The sequence below is a fragment of the Hemicordylus capensis genome, chromosome 3, assembly GCF_027244095.1.
Source record: "Hemicordylus capensis ecotype Gifberg chromosome 3, rHemCap1.1.pri, whole genome shotgun sequence".
NCBI classification, from domain to species: Eukaryota; Metazoa; Chordata; class Lepidosauria; order Squamata; family Cordylidae; genus Hemicordylus; species Hemicordylus capensis.
In genome coordinates this window covers 130,529,150-130,546,275 of record NC_069659.1, presented here as the reverse complement: position 1 = coordinate 130,546,275, position 17,126 = coordinate 130,529,150, and the positions used below count along the sequence as shown (strand labels likewise).

General features: G+C 42.8%; 1 protein-coding gene across 2 annotated transcripts in view; it reads right to left on the bottom strand.

Moving 5' to 3' along the window:
- GABRB3 (gamma-aminobutyric acid type A receptor subunit beta3) overlaps nucleotides 1–17,126 on the bottom strand; it is a 188,366-nt gene that overhangs the window by 7,672 nt on the left and 163,568 nt on the right. For both annotated transcript variants that reach the window (XM_053311429.1, XM_053311428.1), the window contains exons 6-8: nucleotides 11,636–11,773; nucleotides 10,349–10,501; nucleotides 8,090–8,334 (exon numbers count right to left, since the gene is read on the bottom strand). In XM_053311429.1, coding sequence (XP_053167404.1) covers nucleotides 8,090–8,334; nucleotides 10,349–10,501; nucleotides 11,636–11,773 — 536 coding nt within the window. The remainder of the gene's footprint in view (nucleotides 1–8,089; nucleotides 8,335–10,348; nucleotides 10,502–11,635; nucleotides 11,774–17,126) is intronic.

The following is a 17,126-nucleotide window of genomic DNA, read 5'->3' as shown; positions in this document are numbered from 1 at the left end:
AAGAACTGGAGGCCCATATGGACTTCCTATATCCGCAGGCAGCCCCTTCTCTTCCCTAAAAGCAAAGGCAATGAAAGGAACAACTATCTGAAAACATTTTGTCTTGGCAAATATTGAAAAGTGCAGATTTTCTTATTAGATCTCAGTCTTAAAGCCAATTCCACCAAACCTTTTATAGTGAGGAATTGCTAGAAGGCCTGATTTACTGGGAGGTAATTTATGTTCTCTGAATTATTCAGTGCTATTTATTTCTCTGCTTAATAAGCTATTAATTTTAAAAGGTTCTTTAAGGATTCTAGAACTGCTCTGCACAAAAAAGAAAAGATATTGATCACAATTTGCATAGTGCTATGCCTATCAAACATTTCAGAATTCTCCAATTTTTATATACAAGACATTTTTGTCATCCAGAATTACTTAAAGTGGCACTTGAACCTAAACTAGAGCTTTTAGTTGCTATAAAATGGGGATGTCTAGGAGTATGTATCTAGTCTTGCTTTCCTGTCAGTAATACATCCCCTAGTACAGCAATTCTCAAATGAGTCAGATCCTTCTGCCTGTAGTGAATGTTGAGGACAAAATACAGAAAATATTCCTAGCCAGGGAACAGGAAAACTGATGAGTTAGTTATTCTGATTTGATAGTGAAGAAGCCTTATCATGTGGCACTTGTTGAATTTGCTGGAAGAAACTGGGTGATTCTACCCAAAGATAGTGGGCCAGCACACCTTCAACTGGATCCTAATTACTTCTTATTTACTTGTTTGGGTACCTCCTGGGGGAAGGGAGCGGCAGCATTTACAGTTGAATCTGAGATGCCAGTGTTTGTTCTTCATGTTTAACCTAAATCCTAAATCATCTTCTGGTGATCAAGGAGATGTCACTTGGACTGGCTTACATTACTTTGGGAAAGACAGATTGCACTATTAAAGAAATCTGTATTTTTAATTTTTGTCTAGAAAAATATTTTTCTGCATTATATTTTGCTCCCCCCCCCCCCGCCCGCCCCAGTGACAATATCAACATTTCTGGCAATGTGGCAGCAAGAATCCAATGTGTATCTATACTTTTTCCAGCATAAACCTCAACCAACCGAACCAAGCAAACCCATGTATTTCTGTCAGAACTAGAAATCCACTATGTTCCTTGTAACCGAGAAAGATTGTTCCTGTCAAATACACAAAGGAAAATAAACATATTTCAGTTGAAGACTGAGAGATGTGTGTGTGTGTGCATTTATTTGTGTGCACAAATACATTCACACACAAATACATTACAATATTTGTGCAACACAAATAGATTGTTCAAACATCATATCTCTAAGCATAGTACACACTTGTAACACAGGTTTCTTTCCTCCTTTCACAAAAGGCTTTGGGCAGTGAGAAAGGGCACAAGGTCTAGCAGGGAGGAAGCCTTAAAAAGTTCAGCTCTCTGCAGATGACTGAGGGCTGCTACTCCGGTGGGCAGATCACCTGCCTAGACGATTACCGGCTGCTGCTAGAAGCTCGGAGGGTCAGGGTGCCGGGACACATCACCCCACTTCGCCCTGCCCCCCCCCAGAGCTCTCATAATGCACCACGTGAGAGCGCAGTGCATTATGAGGATACCCCTCCCCTCCCCAAATCTAGCCAGGATCCCTGCAGTCTGACAGTCACAGAAACGGGGCTAGGAAAGCACTTGTTCTCCTGACCTCGTTTTAAAAGGTCGAAACTGAGGCAGGTTTGTTGCTGCAGTGCTTCCAGGATTGGGCCCCATCCTGGCAGTACACGCCCACACAGGCCAAACCGGGCTGGGCTTCCTGCACGTGTGAATAGCTTCTTTCTCTGTTTTGGGGAAAAAACTGGATGGTGAATTGGTGTTCTTTAGCTTCTTTTATTTCCCTTTGTTTAAACATCTTACATTTTTGCCTGCCTGGTTTGCATTTAACACTAGACACAGCAGCAGTATGGCATGCATGTATATTAAACATGTGGGCTCTTTAGATAGTGTTGGGCTCCTGGGCCCTGAGATCTAGTGTCTGTTTTTCTGTGCACTTGGCAGACCAGAGGCCTAACTCATCTACCCTATGAGGTCATTCATACAATCAAAAATTGTGTTCTGTGTGGGTATGGGAGCTGTGGGAGCACCCAATTTTCAGTTGTGAGGGGGAAAGTTTAGAGGAAAACCTGGGTAATTTTAAAATAGAACCTCTTTTAAAAGATAAACCGGGTTATTCTGATGATTATTATGTTTCTTATTTTTAATGGATCGCCACGCAGAGGTTATGGAGAGGATTGCAAGATTTTGTGCTGCGGCATGTCAAATGAGACGGGTTAAATTTAGCTGTGTATGACCTTGCCATCCTTGTAACTCAGTTTTATCTAATGTATTCTTTTGATGTTGTATATATTTACTGCATTGTATTGTTTTTATTTCTTGTTTCTTGGTCATGGACCGTAATAATAAATTTGATTTGATTTTCCTCCTACACAATGAGCCCTGTATCAAGGGGGCCTAGCCCGCTTTCCAGCAATAATCGGAAACACTGTGCTCGCGGGCGAGCCCGGTGGTTCCAAGGTGGCTAGCCCACTTAAATCTCCCGCCCCTTAAACAAGGTAAATGGAGCGAGCACTCCGTTAACCTTGTTATTGCTCGTGTGCGCAGCAACACATGGGTAGACATGTGACCAGGAGGCTACAAGCAGCCTACCAGGCTCGGGGGTCCCTCCAGAATGCCCCGCACACTTGCACTGGGCATCCTGGGACTGGGGCTGCGTGGACCCCGATCCCCTCAGCCCCCACCGGCTCCATGATAGAGCCAGTAGTCATGTGGGCAGCCGATCTGGCCACCCAGGGCTGCAGGCCTGATTGTCTGTGGGCAGCGCAGGCTAAGCCTACTCTCCCTGTGGAGCCTGGTAAGGTGCTTCACACGAATTGTGTGACACGCCTCAATCTCTTCTACCCACTAACCTTGCTTCCACACAATCACATTCTACCCAGGTTTTCCTCTTATCTTGCTTCCACAAAACTGAAAACTGGGAGCACACACAGCTCCCAAACCCCCGTAGGACACAGTTTTTGATTGTGTGAATGGCCTTTATATAGCCTGGACCCTGTAAATCTATCAGGATCACTGGTTCCCACTGTCCCTGGGATTCCAAATATCTCAATGGCCTTGTTAGCCTACTTTCTAGTAGGCTTATGAGATCACCCAGCATTCTGTGTGTGTGTCTGTGTCCCCCCCCCCCCCAATCAATTTTGCAACACCTGGAACAATATGAACCAAACCGGGTACAGTTATAGGGACACCTCAACGGCGTAGTTTATGATGATGTCATCCACCCTGATCCAAGATGGCAGATGCATAAACATTTGAGGCACAAGTGCGCTAACTTGTGAACCGCTTAACTGATTTGAACCAAATTTGCTAAAGCTGCAGGGACACATAGGGATGCCCAAATGGTGTGCTGTGTGATGATGTCATCTATTCCAATTCAAGATGGTGGCCACGTGAACATCTGAGATGCAAGCGGGCTAATTTGTGGACTGCCTTACCCATCCACACCTCTCCTTGGTTTCTCAGGTTGAGGTGGTGGCCAGGGGTCCTTTCTATCAGCTTCGGCTGATATGCTAGCTGCATCCGTTTCTCAAGATCAGTGACTTCAAAACAGTGGTACATTTGTTGGTAACCTCCAGACTTGGCTTCTGTAATGCGCTCTACGTGGGGCTGCCTTTGTACGTAGTCCGGAAACTTCACTTGGTTCAGAATGCAGCAGCCAGGTTGGTCTCTGGGTCATCTTGGAGAGACCACACTACTCCTTTGCTGATGGAGTTACACTGGCTGCCGATAGGTTTCCAGGCAAAATACAAAGTGCTAGTTATAACTTATAAAGCCCTAAACAGCTTAGGTCCTGGGTATTGAAGAGAGCGTCTTCTTTGCTATGAACCCCACTGCCCATTGAGATCATCTGAGGAGGTCCATCTCCAGTTACCACCAACTCGTTTGGTGGTCACACAGAGATGGGTCTTCTCAGCTGCTGCCCCGTGATTGTGGAATGCGCTCCCTGCTGAGTTACAATCCTTCTCATCTCTGGCTATTTTTAAAAAAACATTTGAAAACCCATTTTTCTACCCAAGCCTTCACAGGTTTTTAATTTAAAAGTACTGTTAATTTAATGGTTTTTAATTTACTGTATTGTTTTAACTTTTATATGTGTTTCAATTGTTGTTAGCCGTCCAGAGACGTAAGTTTGTGCGGGGTCTAAATTAAATAAATAAATAAATAAATAGTTTGTGAGGGGCATTAAATAAATAAATAAATAAATAAATAAATAAATAAAAGAAATTTGGACCAAATTGGGTACAGTTGCAGTGAGTGACACACAGGGACACCATTCGCTCCAATTCAAGATGGCAACCGCATGAACATCTGAGGTGCAAGCAGGCTAATTTGTTGACTGCCTAACCTATTTGACCCAGATTGCATACAGTTGCAGTGAGTGACACACACACACACATGCCTCAATGGCATAGCCTGTGATGATGTCATCCACGCCATTTCAGGATGGCAGACTTGTAAACTTTTGAGGTGCAAGTGGGCTAACTTGTGAACCGCTTAACCGATTTGAACCAAATTTGCTGCAGTGGCAGGAACACATAAGGACACCTCAATGGCGTAGTTTGTGATGATGCCATCTACCCCAATTCAAGATGGTGGGCACGTAAATGTTTGAGGCGCAAGTGGGCTAACTTGTGGACTGCCTAATTGATTTGAAATAAATTACGTACAGTTGTAGTGAGTGACACACAGGGACACCTCAGTGGTGTAGTTTGTGATGATGTCATCCACCCTGATTCAAAATGGTGGACACACAAACTTTGGAGGCACAAGTGCACTAACATGTGCACAGTCTATCCAATTTGAACCAAATTTGCTACAGCTGAATGGACACATAGGGATGCCCCAATGGTGTAGTTTGTGATGATATCACCCACCCTGATCCAAGATGGCGGATGCATAAACCTTTGAGGCACAAGTGCACTAACTTGAGGATTGTCTAACCAATTTGAATCAAATTTGGGACAGCTGTAGTGAGTGACACACAGGGACATCTCAATGATGCAGTTTGTAGTGATGACATCCACCCCGATTCAAGATGGTGGACACATGAACACTTGAGGTGCAAGAGATCTAACTTGTGGACCTCGATTTGCACCAAATTTAGTCCAGATGTAGAGACAATGAAAGGAAAGTAGGCTGATTAGTTCTTACTGGAACAACTTGTTTATTATGGTTTTTGTCTTGTCCGGCTGCCACTTAGATGTTATGTTGGCTCCTTCTGACTGTACACAGGAAATGTCAGCAACAACTAAGGAATTATGGGAGTGTGTGTGTGAGAGAGAGGGGGGGTATTCTACCCATGTGACATACATGATCGCTCTAGAAGTCTTGGAGATTCCTGTACAAACGCCTCCTCTCCATCATTGTTCTAGAAGATGCTCGATCAACAGTGTAGTGTTTAGAATGTTGCTTGTTGTGATATGTCTTTGATGGGCTACAGTAAATCTCACAAGATCTTACAAGATGTGGACAAGATCTGGACACTTCATGTAGATACAGGGAAATAAGTTTTCATGTGCATCACAAGCATGAGCCACAAGTCAACCTCATTCTGCCCTGCCTCATGATAATGGGCTTGCAACCCAGGCCACAATCCAGATTCAAATGAAATTAATAATTTATCCATTGTTCTCAATTCATGAAATCTAACCCCCATCAACAATAGGGCTAAGTGCATAATATGGTTTTTAGAAAAACACACAAAGAAACAAGCACTCATACTAATGCATTTGCAACTTCATGCCTGGGAAACCAGTGAATCAAGCATAGTTCCTGTTCTGAGCTATAATTCCACTTACCAATAAATTCAATCTAGAGCTTTCTGCCTCCTTTCCAATTGGATTATACATTTTTAATGTGTGTTACAAAGCCTTATGCTCATCTCAGGACATATTCATACCTCAGTGTCAAGTTCCATAGCAGTAACTGAGCCAACAGAAAAGATGATTAAAATACTGGGGCTATCCACACGACTGTGCAGGTGGACAGGAAGGCAGGGTTCAACTTACCTTTCACCAGATGATTGTTTGCAGCCCCTGCAATGATCAAGCCACACACCCACATGACCTGTGCTGCCGGGAGCAGCACAGATGACTATCCACACTGTTCCCAGGAGTAAGGGTAAACAGAGGACAGGACCCATTATCCCAGCCTCCAAGTATCCCACAATGCACTGCACGCCAAGCACAGTGCACTGGAGGATTCCCCCACGGGATGGGGAATCACTCTTGGGGCCCGTCTCTGTGTCACTAAAGCTGCAAGCAGCTCATGCTGACACATGATCCTGGGAGCCTGGTTAAGGGTGCATTTGCACCCTTAACCCTGGCTAAGAGCCGAACTTCGGCACTGGTTTTGGTGCCACAGCACCACCGGAATCCCTGTTGCCATTTTTATTTATTTATTTATATCTATGTAAACAGCTTTGAAACTTTTGTTGAAAAGAGGTATATAAATATTCATAATATTCGTTCTCACGGGGATCTAGGTCCAGGCTTGGCTGCTCGAGAACAGCCTCACTGTTTAAAATACATCCTTCAGTTTATTAATCAGAAACTAGCTAATATAAAATGCTCTAAACACCACCACAAACCGTCCACATGCCATACTTTTTTTGCATGGACAAGACAAATTCATAGCAGTAGAAGGATTAGGCATACACATTTGGCACATGGATGGAATGTGCTCTAAAACTTTTCCTAAGGTGGTTTTCAGACTCCTTGGCATGCTATTTTTAAAGTATTACAGTTTATCCAAATAAATGTCCAGCTATAAATTATTTTTGACATCTCATGTGTAGTGTTCATTTGTAAGGGAGAAATATACAGAAAGGCTGTGTGTTCTGCTTACTGTGCCTATCCCTGCTAACTGAGCAAAGATATACCTTTTAAAGTGGTGATTCTCTTATATTTAGCAGGAGGAGAGCAACTGGCACTATCCAACCGCAGCACAGCACCCCTCCAGTGGCTGTTGCTGGTGTCTACCTTATGTTTCTTTTTAGATTGTGAGCCCTTTGGGGACAGGGAACCATCTTATTTATGTATTATTTATTTTTCTATGTAAACTGCTTTGAGAATTTTGTTGAAGAGCATTATATAAATATTTGTCGGTGTCGTACTACACAGGTGACTTAAAACAGTCTACCCTTTGTGTTGTACAGTACTGGTTGAGTTGTCTGCAATGCATTTATATCTAGTCTGTTCCTTTCAGTTATCACATGTTAGCTACTGGTTTATAATTGAAGCAATTATATTATTGCCCTTGAATAAATGACTTATCTTTGGCTGAAAAGGAAACATTCTTCCTGGGTTCCTCTGACTAGATCCAGTAGTTGCAAAACTTTATTATTTGGCTTTAAGTATGGGCTGGAGCTGGGTGGTTCTACCCAAAGACAGTGGGCCAGACATTTTGTTTAAGTAGCAAACACACACACAATTGCAACCTTGCTCTCTCTACAAATTTGCTCCTGTTATCTACTAAGCAAAATACATGTTCAGGCATGGCTGGACTCCCTATATTTGCCCTCCTTTCCAATAACTTTAAACAAGTGACAGCAGTGGAGGAAGTCATAGCACAGTTTTGGCACCTGGTAAAGGACCCTCCACTTTGGTGTTAGCACATTCCCTATCCCTGAAGCATGCCAAGGGTGACTGAGGCAACAGAAACTGCCTTAAATGTGGTGATGGAAGGATAATTTAGGAATCCTTCATTTGTGAAACCAAAATTTGTGAACCTGTAGCTTCCCAGAAGAAGGTTTTAAATGACTCTAAACATTCTTGTTCTGATTCTTTTTGCACTCACAGTTCCCAGTGAGTGCAAAAGGGGTTTCACGTGCTTAAGAGTCTATTCATAAAAGATGGTGGACGTGGCTATGGTTTTCTACATAAGTTAATGGTACAATCCAGCACATTAGGTAAGTGTCCTTAAGCCTATTAATCTGATCTCTGCAGCGGAAAACAAGACAGATTCGTAGATGATGTGAAAAATCTTACCCGGTTGCTTTCAAACTTCGAACGGTCATTGTTTGCTTTGGCTGTCTTTTCTGCAAGTTTCTTCTGCCTTTGAGGGCCTTTCCCAAAGAAGATGTAGTTGACAAAGGCATATTCAAGTAAGGCCAAGAAGACAAATACAAAGCAGCCCATAAGATACATGTCAATGGCTTTGACATAGGGAATCTTGGGCAAAGTCTCTCTGAGATGAGTGTTGATAGTTGTCATAGTAAGCACAGTTGTGATACCTAAAAAATTGAGAGGAAAAAGGCATATTAAAATCTCCCAAATATCATGTTTTACTTTCAGTCCATGAAAACTGAATGTGTGCCTTCAGGCACTTCTAAGAACCTGCTACAACATATAGGTGTTCTGTGGTGGACAAATGGAGATGGAAATGGTTCCTTGAAAGCTAGGAATAACCACTAATGTATCTAGGTATTTACATTTTGCACATTGGAGAAGAGAACTGGATGGTGAGCCAGTTCAGAGAAGACTCAGCACTTTTACATTCCATTGAAATTAATGGGCTTTCAGCACAGAGGTGTCCCACCAGCACTAGGGCCCATGCTAGTTCCCACACTTATGAAGCGTGGGCAATCTTGTAACTATTTTGGAGCTCTCCCCATGCTCCAGAAGCACTCTGCTATGATATAAACATGCCCCTGAGGGTCCGCAATGTGTTTCTGCTGTAACAAAGCAGTTCTGGACCATGGAGAGAGCTGACATTCTTGCACAAGTGTATTTGTGCTTTGAAAGTGTGAGACCTAACGTTGCATTGTTGTTTGAAGCACACATGCCGCATTAGTCAGGATATTGGCAACTGATCTTCACCACAGACAAGGAATCCAGAGCAAAATGTGAGATGCCACAACAAACAACTGGGGAGGAGGGGGAGGAAGTCTTTTCATTCCCACCCTAACAAAAAGATAATAATTGGAGTGGGGATGGAACTCATGGAAACGTTTCTCTAAACCCAGTATCCCTCCCACCACATAACTGCATGGACAGCAGAGAAAACCAAATCAGGGAACACATATTTGAGATTCCATGGAACTGATACACCATTGAGAGGTGAGTGCAATGCTATGCAATAAAAGATGGCAGGATGTTGGTGTAGTGACCAGTCTCCCTCTACCTCTAAAGAGTTAACAGAAAGTGAATCCCTGTCTTGACGGACAGGCTGTTGAACTCCAGGGCTCAAACAATCAGTACACCAGATGGGTGGGATCTAGAGAGCTGTTGCGGGGAATTCTGGGAACAAGAATGGAAGTCATGGCAGAAAGTGGGAACTAGCATGAGATTGGATGCCTTATGGCAGAGCTGCAGAATAATCTCTCAGGGTGAGAGATCTGCTGAAGGTTTGATTCTCATCAGGAGCTTGGTGAGTTCAAGGGAACAGGAAGCCAAGGCTAGTGGCTTCAGAAGCTGAGGGCAGGAGAAAATGTTTTAATAAGAATTTGCATTAGAATTTCTGTTTCTTTAGTATATGTGCTTTGCATTTCCTAAATATCTGTTATTTGCAACTAAGTAACTAAATTTTAAAGTGTGCCACTGTTTTTGAAGTATTCTTGTAACCAATTAAGTATTTTTGTTTCTAAAAAGCCAAAAGCCTCAGATGGAGCTAGTCTGTAGTAATTGAATATAAGTATTTTCCCCTTTGTTCTTTACCGTTTACAAGCCTCCAAGGGTGGATATTAACCCAGCAGTGTGTGTCTCTGTGTGTGTGTGGTGGGGGGGCTGTGATCTGGGAGACTTATCTGGTGAAAAACACATCTCAAGGAGAGCTCGGCCAAATTAACAATTAGCTCCATGTGTAAGCAGACGCACAGAAGAGAAAGGTTTTTCCTTTTTCTTCATTCTTGCCCAGTACCAAAGGGAAAGAGTTGGGAGATGGGGATTTTTAATCACTCCAATTCCCGTCAAACAGCCTGGTTTAAAGGCGAGATTTGGTGGCAGCAAGATTTACCCTGACAAAACGGTTTTTTTCTGCGTTTTGGAAAGTTAATGATTTTTAAGCCAGCCAGTCTGCTTCTCAAGCAAAGGAAAGGGATGACTCAGCGCTAGTGTCTTCCTTCGTGCTGCAGAGCTGACTCAGACTGGTCAGAGAGTTAAGCATTAACTGGGTGAGTCAGAAGAAAAGGAAATTTTCCATACCCACAATCTGCTACAGTTGGTATTAGTAATTTTGGAAGATTAACATCTTGAAAGCTCTATATTTGATATGACATGTCAATATCCCACCCATCCGTAATTCCATACCAAGGGCAACTCTTGCTGCTGATGCATCATAATTTATCCAGAATGACACCCATGATAAAATAGTAATCAGTATTGATGGCATGTAAGTCTGAAGAATAAAATATCCAATATTCCTTTTCAATTTAAAGCTCAGTGACAGTCTTGGATAGGCACCTATCAGAAAGAGAGGAAAATAAATAATTCTTAGTTTGATTTTTTGCAGTCTAAATATTGAAGACATTACTGACAGAATACTTTCACCTTCTATATAAACAAAAACACATCTGATAGACTGCTATGACATCTGTAGAATGAAATATTACATACTGTATTAGGACTACAGTTAATGTAGATTTCAATAAATCTAACTTTTTTGTGAACAAAAACTAGTAATCAACCTTTTGAAATGTTGTGAAGAAAAGGGATAAAGATAATTTACAGCTATCAATCAATTAGGTTTTCTCAAATATTACCTTAAAACATTTTTCTTGATATCAATAGCCACTCCCTGTTACCTTGTTCACTAATTACCGTGACTGTATGAACTGTACAGGGAGTACTCCTGAAATCTTTTAATTGGGAGAATTCTGGCTGATTACTTGGGTCATTTACTGCTTCCTATTGAACCAATATGATCACTTTGTGATATTCAAGTAGTGCTGCTGTTCTCATTTACAATTCCGTATCATCCTCAGTTTCATCAACACCCAAACTGAGTATTTACTATCTAGAGCATCTCCAAGTAGTTTGGTGAGGACCCATAGTCCTGTAGTACGGCATATGTATTTGATGAAGAACTTCACAGGTTCAGTCCCTGGCATCTCTAGTTAAAATGATCACAGATAGCTGGCCTGGAAGAGATCCTTCAACTTGAGACTGTGGAAAAGTGTTGCCAGTCAGAATATATAGTGCTGGACTAAATTGACGATTCATAAGGCAGCTTCATACGTTCAAATTCATCCATTAAAAAATCCAGTCACCCCATCCTCCTCTTCTTCTATGACTTTTAATCTTTACCTTGCTAAAATACTCCTAATTCATGCATGTACCTGGCCTTCATGCATGCACCAGGCCCAACCCCCTTTCCCCAAGCCTCACAATAATCTTGGATACTATTCTTTATATCCCTTATTCCAGAGCATCTTAAAATGATGCCGTATTATCCTTTATTTCACCCATTGGAACACCAAAGTGCCCTTTCTTTTTTTAAAAGATGGCTTGGCAACCCAATTTTGCATAACCAGGCAAAAATAAAAATGAACAAGAGAGTTAATTATGCTGAACATTCAAAATATGAGAAGAACTTGCCTGTGGCAAAGACAACATTCCTGGACACAAGCTTGTGTTCCACAATAGAAAACTGAGGAAGCTCAATCTTCTCTACTCCAGAAACGGCGTTATTCCCACCTCTCCAGTAAAATTCAATGTCATCTGTTGTGTAGCCATCTATCAAGAAAGTTACAATATTTCAGTATCTTGAATCTCAAAATGTGAGTCATGATATTATTTGTTTCATCCATCATCCATATGAATATAGAACATAATACATAAAAACAACAGAAGATTATTTCAAATGTTTCAGTGTAGATTTTATTTGCATTGGTGGCTAATGCAAATAAAATCTATCTGACCCGATCATTGGGCAAAAAATAATCAACTAATTTGGTAGCTTGAATATGGCTAGGCTAGCTTCCAAAGCAGGAAAAAATAAACGTATGCACTCATTTAATATTACTTGTTTCTGAACATCTGTTGTAATTCTAATAAGGTGTTAAATGAGTTATGTCTGGGAGTAAGTATAAAAGACAAAAACAGGAGTTATTAAAATAGCTAGGTGATAGAAGGTTTCTAGAGAAGGTTGAAAAATTGCATAAGGATCTGCAGGAGCAATTGGACAAACTTAAAGAACAGAAGTAAATTTCAGAGGGATCCTAAGGATTATGAACAAAACAGGGTCTACTCTGGGTGAGCCAAGAGCCATCATACACACATACACTAGTATCTTGATTTTAGACACTAGCCAAGAGTTTGATGATATTGCTAACAGAATTGTGCACAATCTCAAATATCAGAATTGGGTTCAACCTGATCTAACCTTGGGCTCCCTTAGGCCTTTCAAAATGTCAGGGTCAGGAATCCTGATTTCTGAAATGGCCCATGTCAGGCCATTCCCAACCCAACATTGTACAGCCCTAATTGGTATTACCAGCAGTTCAAGTCATGGAGCACCCTTACAACCCGTATATTAATATATTTCAGGATGTGATGGTGCAGGATGTACAGAGAGTGGAGAATAGTAGGATGCCAATATGGTATAACTTTTCAAGGGAAGAGAGACAAGCATTGGAGGACCTTACGCAGAGGCCGGACATAATTAAGCAGAAGCTGGACATTGTCAGCAGATAAGGCGGGGCTGTGGTTATCAGGGAAAGGAAAGATTACATTTTGGAGGGCTTCTCACCAACTGGGTAATACCTTGCATTATAAAGTCTGTACTCAGGGGCGTAGGGCACTTGGCTACAGCCAGAGGACAAAGACCTGAGGCAGCTCCCCCCCCCGCTGGGAGCTCCTTGACATCAGATGCAAGGGGGAGGGTCCCATAAGCCCCAGCAGAGCTTCCATTCCCCAGTCAGAAGTTTGTGGAATGGAGCTCCTTTCTCTGCTTTCTCTGAGGCAGAGTAAGGAGCTCCCATTCAGTGATTCCATGAACTATTGACTGCGGAAGAGAAGCTCTGCCGGGCTGGTGGGCCTGCCCCCTTGTATCTGACATCATACACTGGGTGTGGGGCCACTGCTCGGGAGAGGGTCCATTCAGACCCTCTCCAATCCCTCCCCAGTCAGCATTTCATTAAAATGCTGGCTGGCTGGCTGGGCTCCCCTGGGGAGGAGAGGACATGTCTCATGTTGTCAGCCAACCAGAGCTTTGCTCACCGGCTGGGTGAGGGAGGGGGCAAGGGGGTGATCTGGTTGAGTTGACAGCGCTGATAAGGTGCTGGTTTGGTTTGTGTTGGAACTGGTTCGATTCAAACTGGTTCTGCATACCAATGTCTTGGATGAAGCACTAGGGACTGGCTACATTCCTAAATTGACTTATGATTTCTTTGTTATAATCTGAGGAGAGGATACCCCAATTTTATATTCTTCCCAAAATCCATAATTTCAGTGCCTAGCAACCCAATGGTTTCTGAGTGTGGATCTATACTGGAACATTTATCTTCATATGTTGACTTCTTTTTGAATGCATTTATTCTGGCCAGTTATGGTTATCCTACCTAAAGGATATGACCAATTTTTTGAATTTTGTGGAGAGCATCACCCTCGACTCTACACCTGTTTTATTGGCCACAATGGATGTGGTGGCACTGCATACTAATATTACACAAGTGGAGGCCAATGGAGGAAGTTTTGGACAAAAGGGAGAATCCTTCAGAGCCTCCCATCAGTTTCATTTGCTCTCTGACAGATATTGCTTTGAAGAAAAATGTTTTTCAGTTTATGAACATGTACTGTTGGCAGATCTCTTGTACAGTTATGGGGTGCCAGTTTGCCCCTGAGTTAGCCAATCTATACATGGACTGGTTCGAGTTATCTTTGCTATTACTATGAAGGTAATTTCTATTGAAATAACATTATAGAATACAAAAGATATCTTGGTGATATTTTCATGGTATAGAAAGGCTCATTGCAGGATCTTGCAGAATTTGAGTCATTTTTTAAAAATTATTTACATAAGAAATTTAGCTTTGCATATGATGATTAAAAAAAACCCAACTACTCATATGTGGAAGTTTCCATATCAGAAGGTAAACTGAGTACTGCAGTATACAGGGAAAAGACAGATGTGAACTCCCTCCTTTTGTATGATAGTTACCACCCCCACCATTTTAAGAAAAATCTCCCATACTCCCAGAAGCGAAGACTGAAGAGGAACTGCAACACATTAAGGGCATTTGTACCACAGGTGAAATTGTTGAAGATAGTTGCGAGAGAGGGTATCCTAATAGGATAATCAAACAGAAGCATCAATAGGGTGGAGTTCCTGAAGCCCCAGACTGTAAGTCAGTGAAACAAAAGGATAATTGTACCTTTGACACTTGATACCCATTCTGGATATATTAAAGAGATTATTCAAAAACAATGGCATTTACTACAGGGGATTCCAGGCTGCCATCAGGCTCCTCAGTCTGCGGACAAAATGAGTCAAAATTTGAGGGACATTCTAGTCTGCAGCTGCCTGAAAGGATGGGGGGATGGGCACCCTGGATGATAAAAGAATCAGGGGCCAGTTTCCCTCAGGGGCTCCCTGTGACAGATTTATTTATTTCTCATATTTATATATAGTGCCTGATATATGCATCTCTAGGCACTCTACATAGACTAGATGCAACACCTGTTCAAGTTGCTGTAAATTAGAAACTTTTCTTAACCTTCTGGATCAAAGAGACTGAGCCCTTTGTCATGATTAGTGAGAAAGGGCTACAGGGTCAGCGGGGAGGAAGCTTGCCTCCCTGTAGACTATCTTTGTTGAGAGTCTGGGTGCAGAGATCACACTCCCAGACGTGTAGCTGCCTCCTAAGGCAGCATGGATATTGGGGTGCCAGGAGGCATCACCCTGCCCCCCCCAGAACTTCCATAATGCACCTTCTGAGTGCACAGTGCATTATAGGGATCCCCCCCCCACACACACACCTGAAGCCATTCGGGAGCCCCAGAGCCTACCAGGCCTGGCTGCAAGCAGCTGGGGCTGGCAGACAATGACAAAAATGGGTTAAGAGAGGGCTTGCTCTCTTAACCCCGCTTAGGAGGGTGGCTAGCTTGGCAGGTTTGCCGCCAAGGCACTGCCGAGATAGGGCCCAATCCCGGAGGTTCTAACGTGTGAGCTTGGCTTTGTTATGGTCAGTCAGTCTAGTTTATTTACGGCTAAAGAACAGAAATCTAATTCCAGAATTGCTGGGCAGAAAGCTTTCAAAATTGATATAGTGGAATAACATTTCATTTGGGTAGCATTGTATATGTTGAATATGGAGAATTGTTTCAGCCATCAACGTTTGTTTCCCATGGCAGAAAATGCAGTAACACCAGAGAATCCACTCTTCGTGTGCAATTTCAAAGCTTTCTGCCATGCCACTCCATAGTTGTTTTAATATTGCAAGTTATATAGTTAGGCTGCAGGACTTGCTTTGGGGTCTTTCCTGCCAATCCAGCTCATATCTGCCTGCCCCCACACTCCCAACATTAATTTGCCCTACCTCAGAAATACAGAAGCAAGAAGCAATGTGCCTGCCACAATTAACTCACCGGTCTCAGTCAGAGAAACATAGGAATCTGTCTTATACCAAATCAGGCCCCTGGTTCATCTAGCTCTGTATTCTCTACACTGACTGGAAACAGCCTTATCAAGGTTACAGGCAAGAGTTTCTGCTTGGGCTGTGTACAGTTTGAGGAGACACACGATCCTGGCAGCCGGGTTAAGGGAGCTCTCACTCCTTTAAACTTGGCTAAGAGCTGTACTAGGAAGTGGGGTTAGGCTGGGTGGAAGCCTTGGGATCCCTGCAGATCCCCACAGCAGAGTTCCACATGAAAGCTGTTCATGAGAACAGCCTTACAGAATTACTACTACTATTACAAATATCTCACACATGAGAACAAGACTCTGAGACTGTTCTCACAAGCAGCCAAAACCAGGCTAGGGCAGCTAAACTCAGGTTTGGCTGGCTGTGGGAACCGATGGGAGCCAACTGGCTTCCTTTGGTGCCTCAGTGGCAAACCTGGCTAAGAAGTCAGGCTCTTAAATAAGGTTAAGGGAGTGAGTGCTCCCTAAATCCCATTTACCTGATCATTTGTCAGTGCTGGCTGCTTTCAGCCAGCACTGAAGCACTGACAGGTGCCCACCCATTGCTGGGGAGTTCACGCAGTGCATTGTGGGATTTCTGGGGGACGGGATGACCCGACCCCCACATCTCTGCGCTGCCCATGGCAGCCCTGGAACGTCTGGGAATGTGGTCAGCATGCCCAGACCAGTGTCTCCTGTAAGAGGGAATCCCAGATGTTGTTGACTACAATTCCCAGAACCCCTAGCTGCAGTGGGCTTTGGCTGAGGATGCTGGGAGTTGAAGAACATCTGGGATTTTCTGTTAGAAGGAACACTGTCCCACATCCCCCACCCAGGTAATCTCTGGGGAAGGTGATCTTATGTTGCCTTCCCTGCCACCCTTCCTCAAGCCCTCTCACGCGATCATGTGAAAGGGCTCTCTGTGCTCCGTTTGAAGTAAATCAGTCTACTGCTTGAATGTTAATGATTTACAACTAAAGTGTTTATAACTTTAAAAATGTTATATTTAGATCCTGCCCTTTCTTGTGACTACCAGAGATGACTAGAGAAGTAGAAGAGAAATATATGTCAGCAAAACAATGACCAAGGAGCAAGAACTTTGGTCTAAGCTTATCCTATCATTGATCTTGGCGTTAAAATGCTCCATCAAGAATCTTACACACATTTGCTTGGAGTAAGCTTCATGAAATATAATGGGGCATATTTCTGAGTAAAGATGCATGGGAATATATACTGTTAGTCTCTTGAACTCTAACCTGTGGGATAAAGTCAACTACGGAATTTACACATGATATACCAGCACCTAGCATACCTGGTACAAGTGATACACATCACCACGGCATTTAAAAACACAAACATGCTTTTATCAACTCTATATACAAGCTACTATCAAAATCCTTAATCTAGGATTCTCTACTTTCCCCTCTCCCACCAATTGTGAGCTATTCTGAGAGCTGTGAATTATAT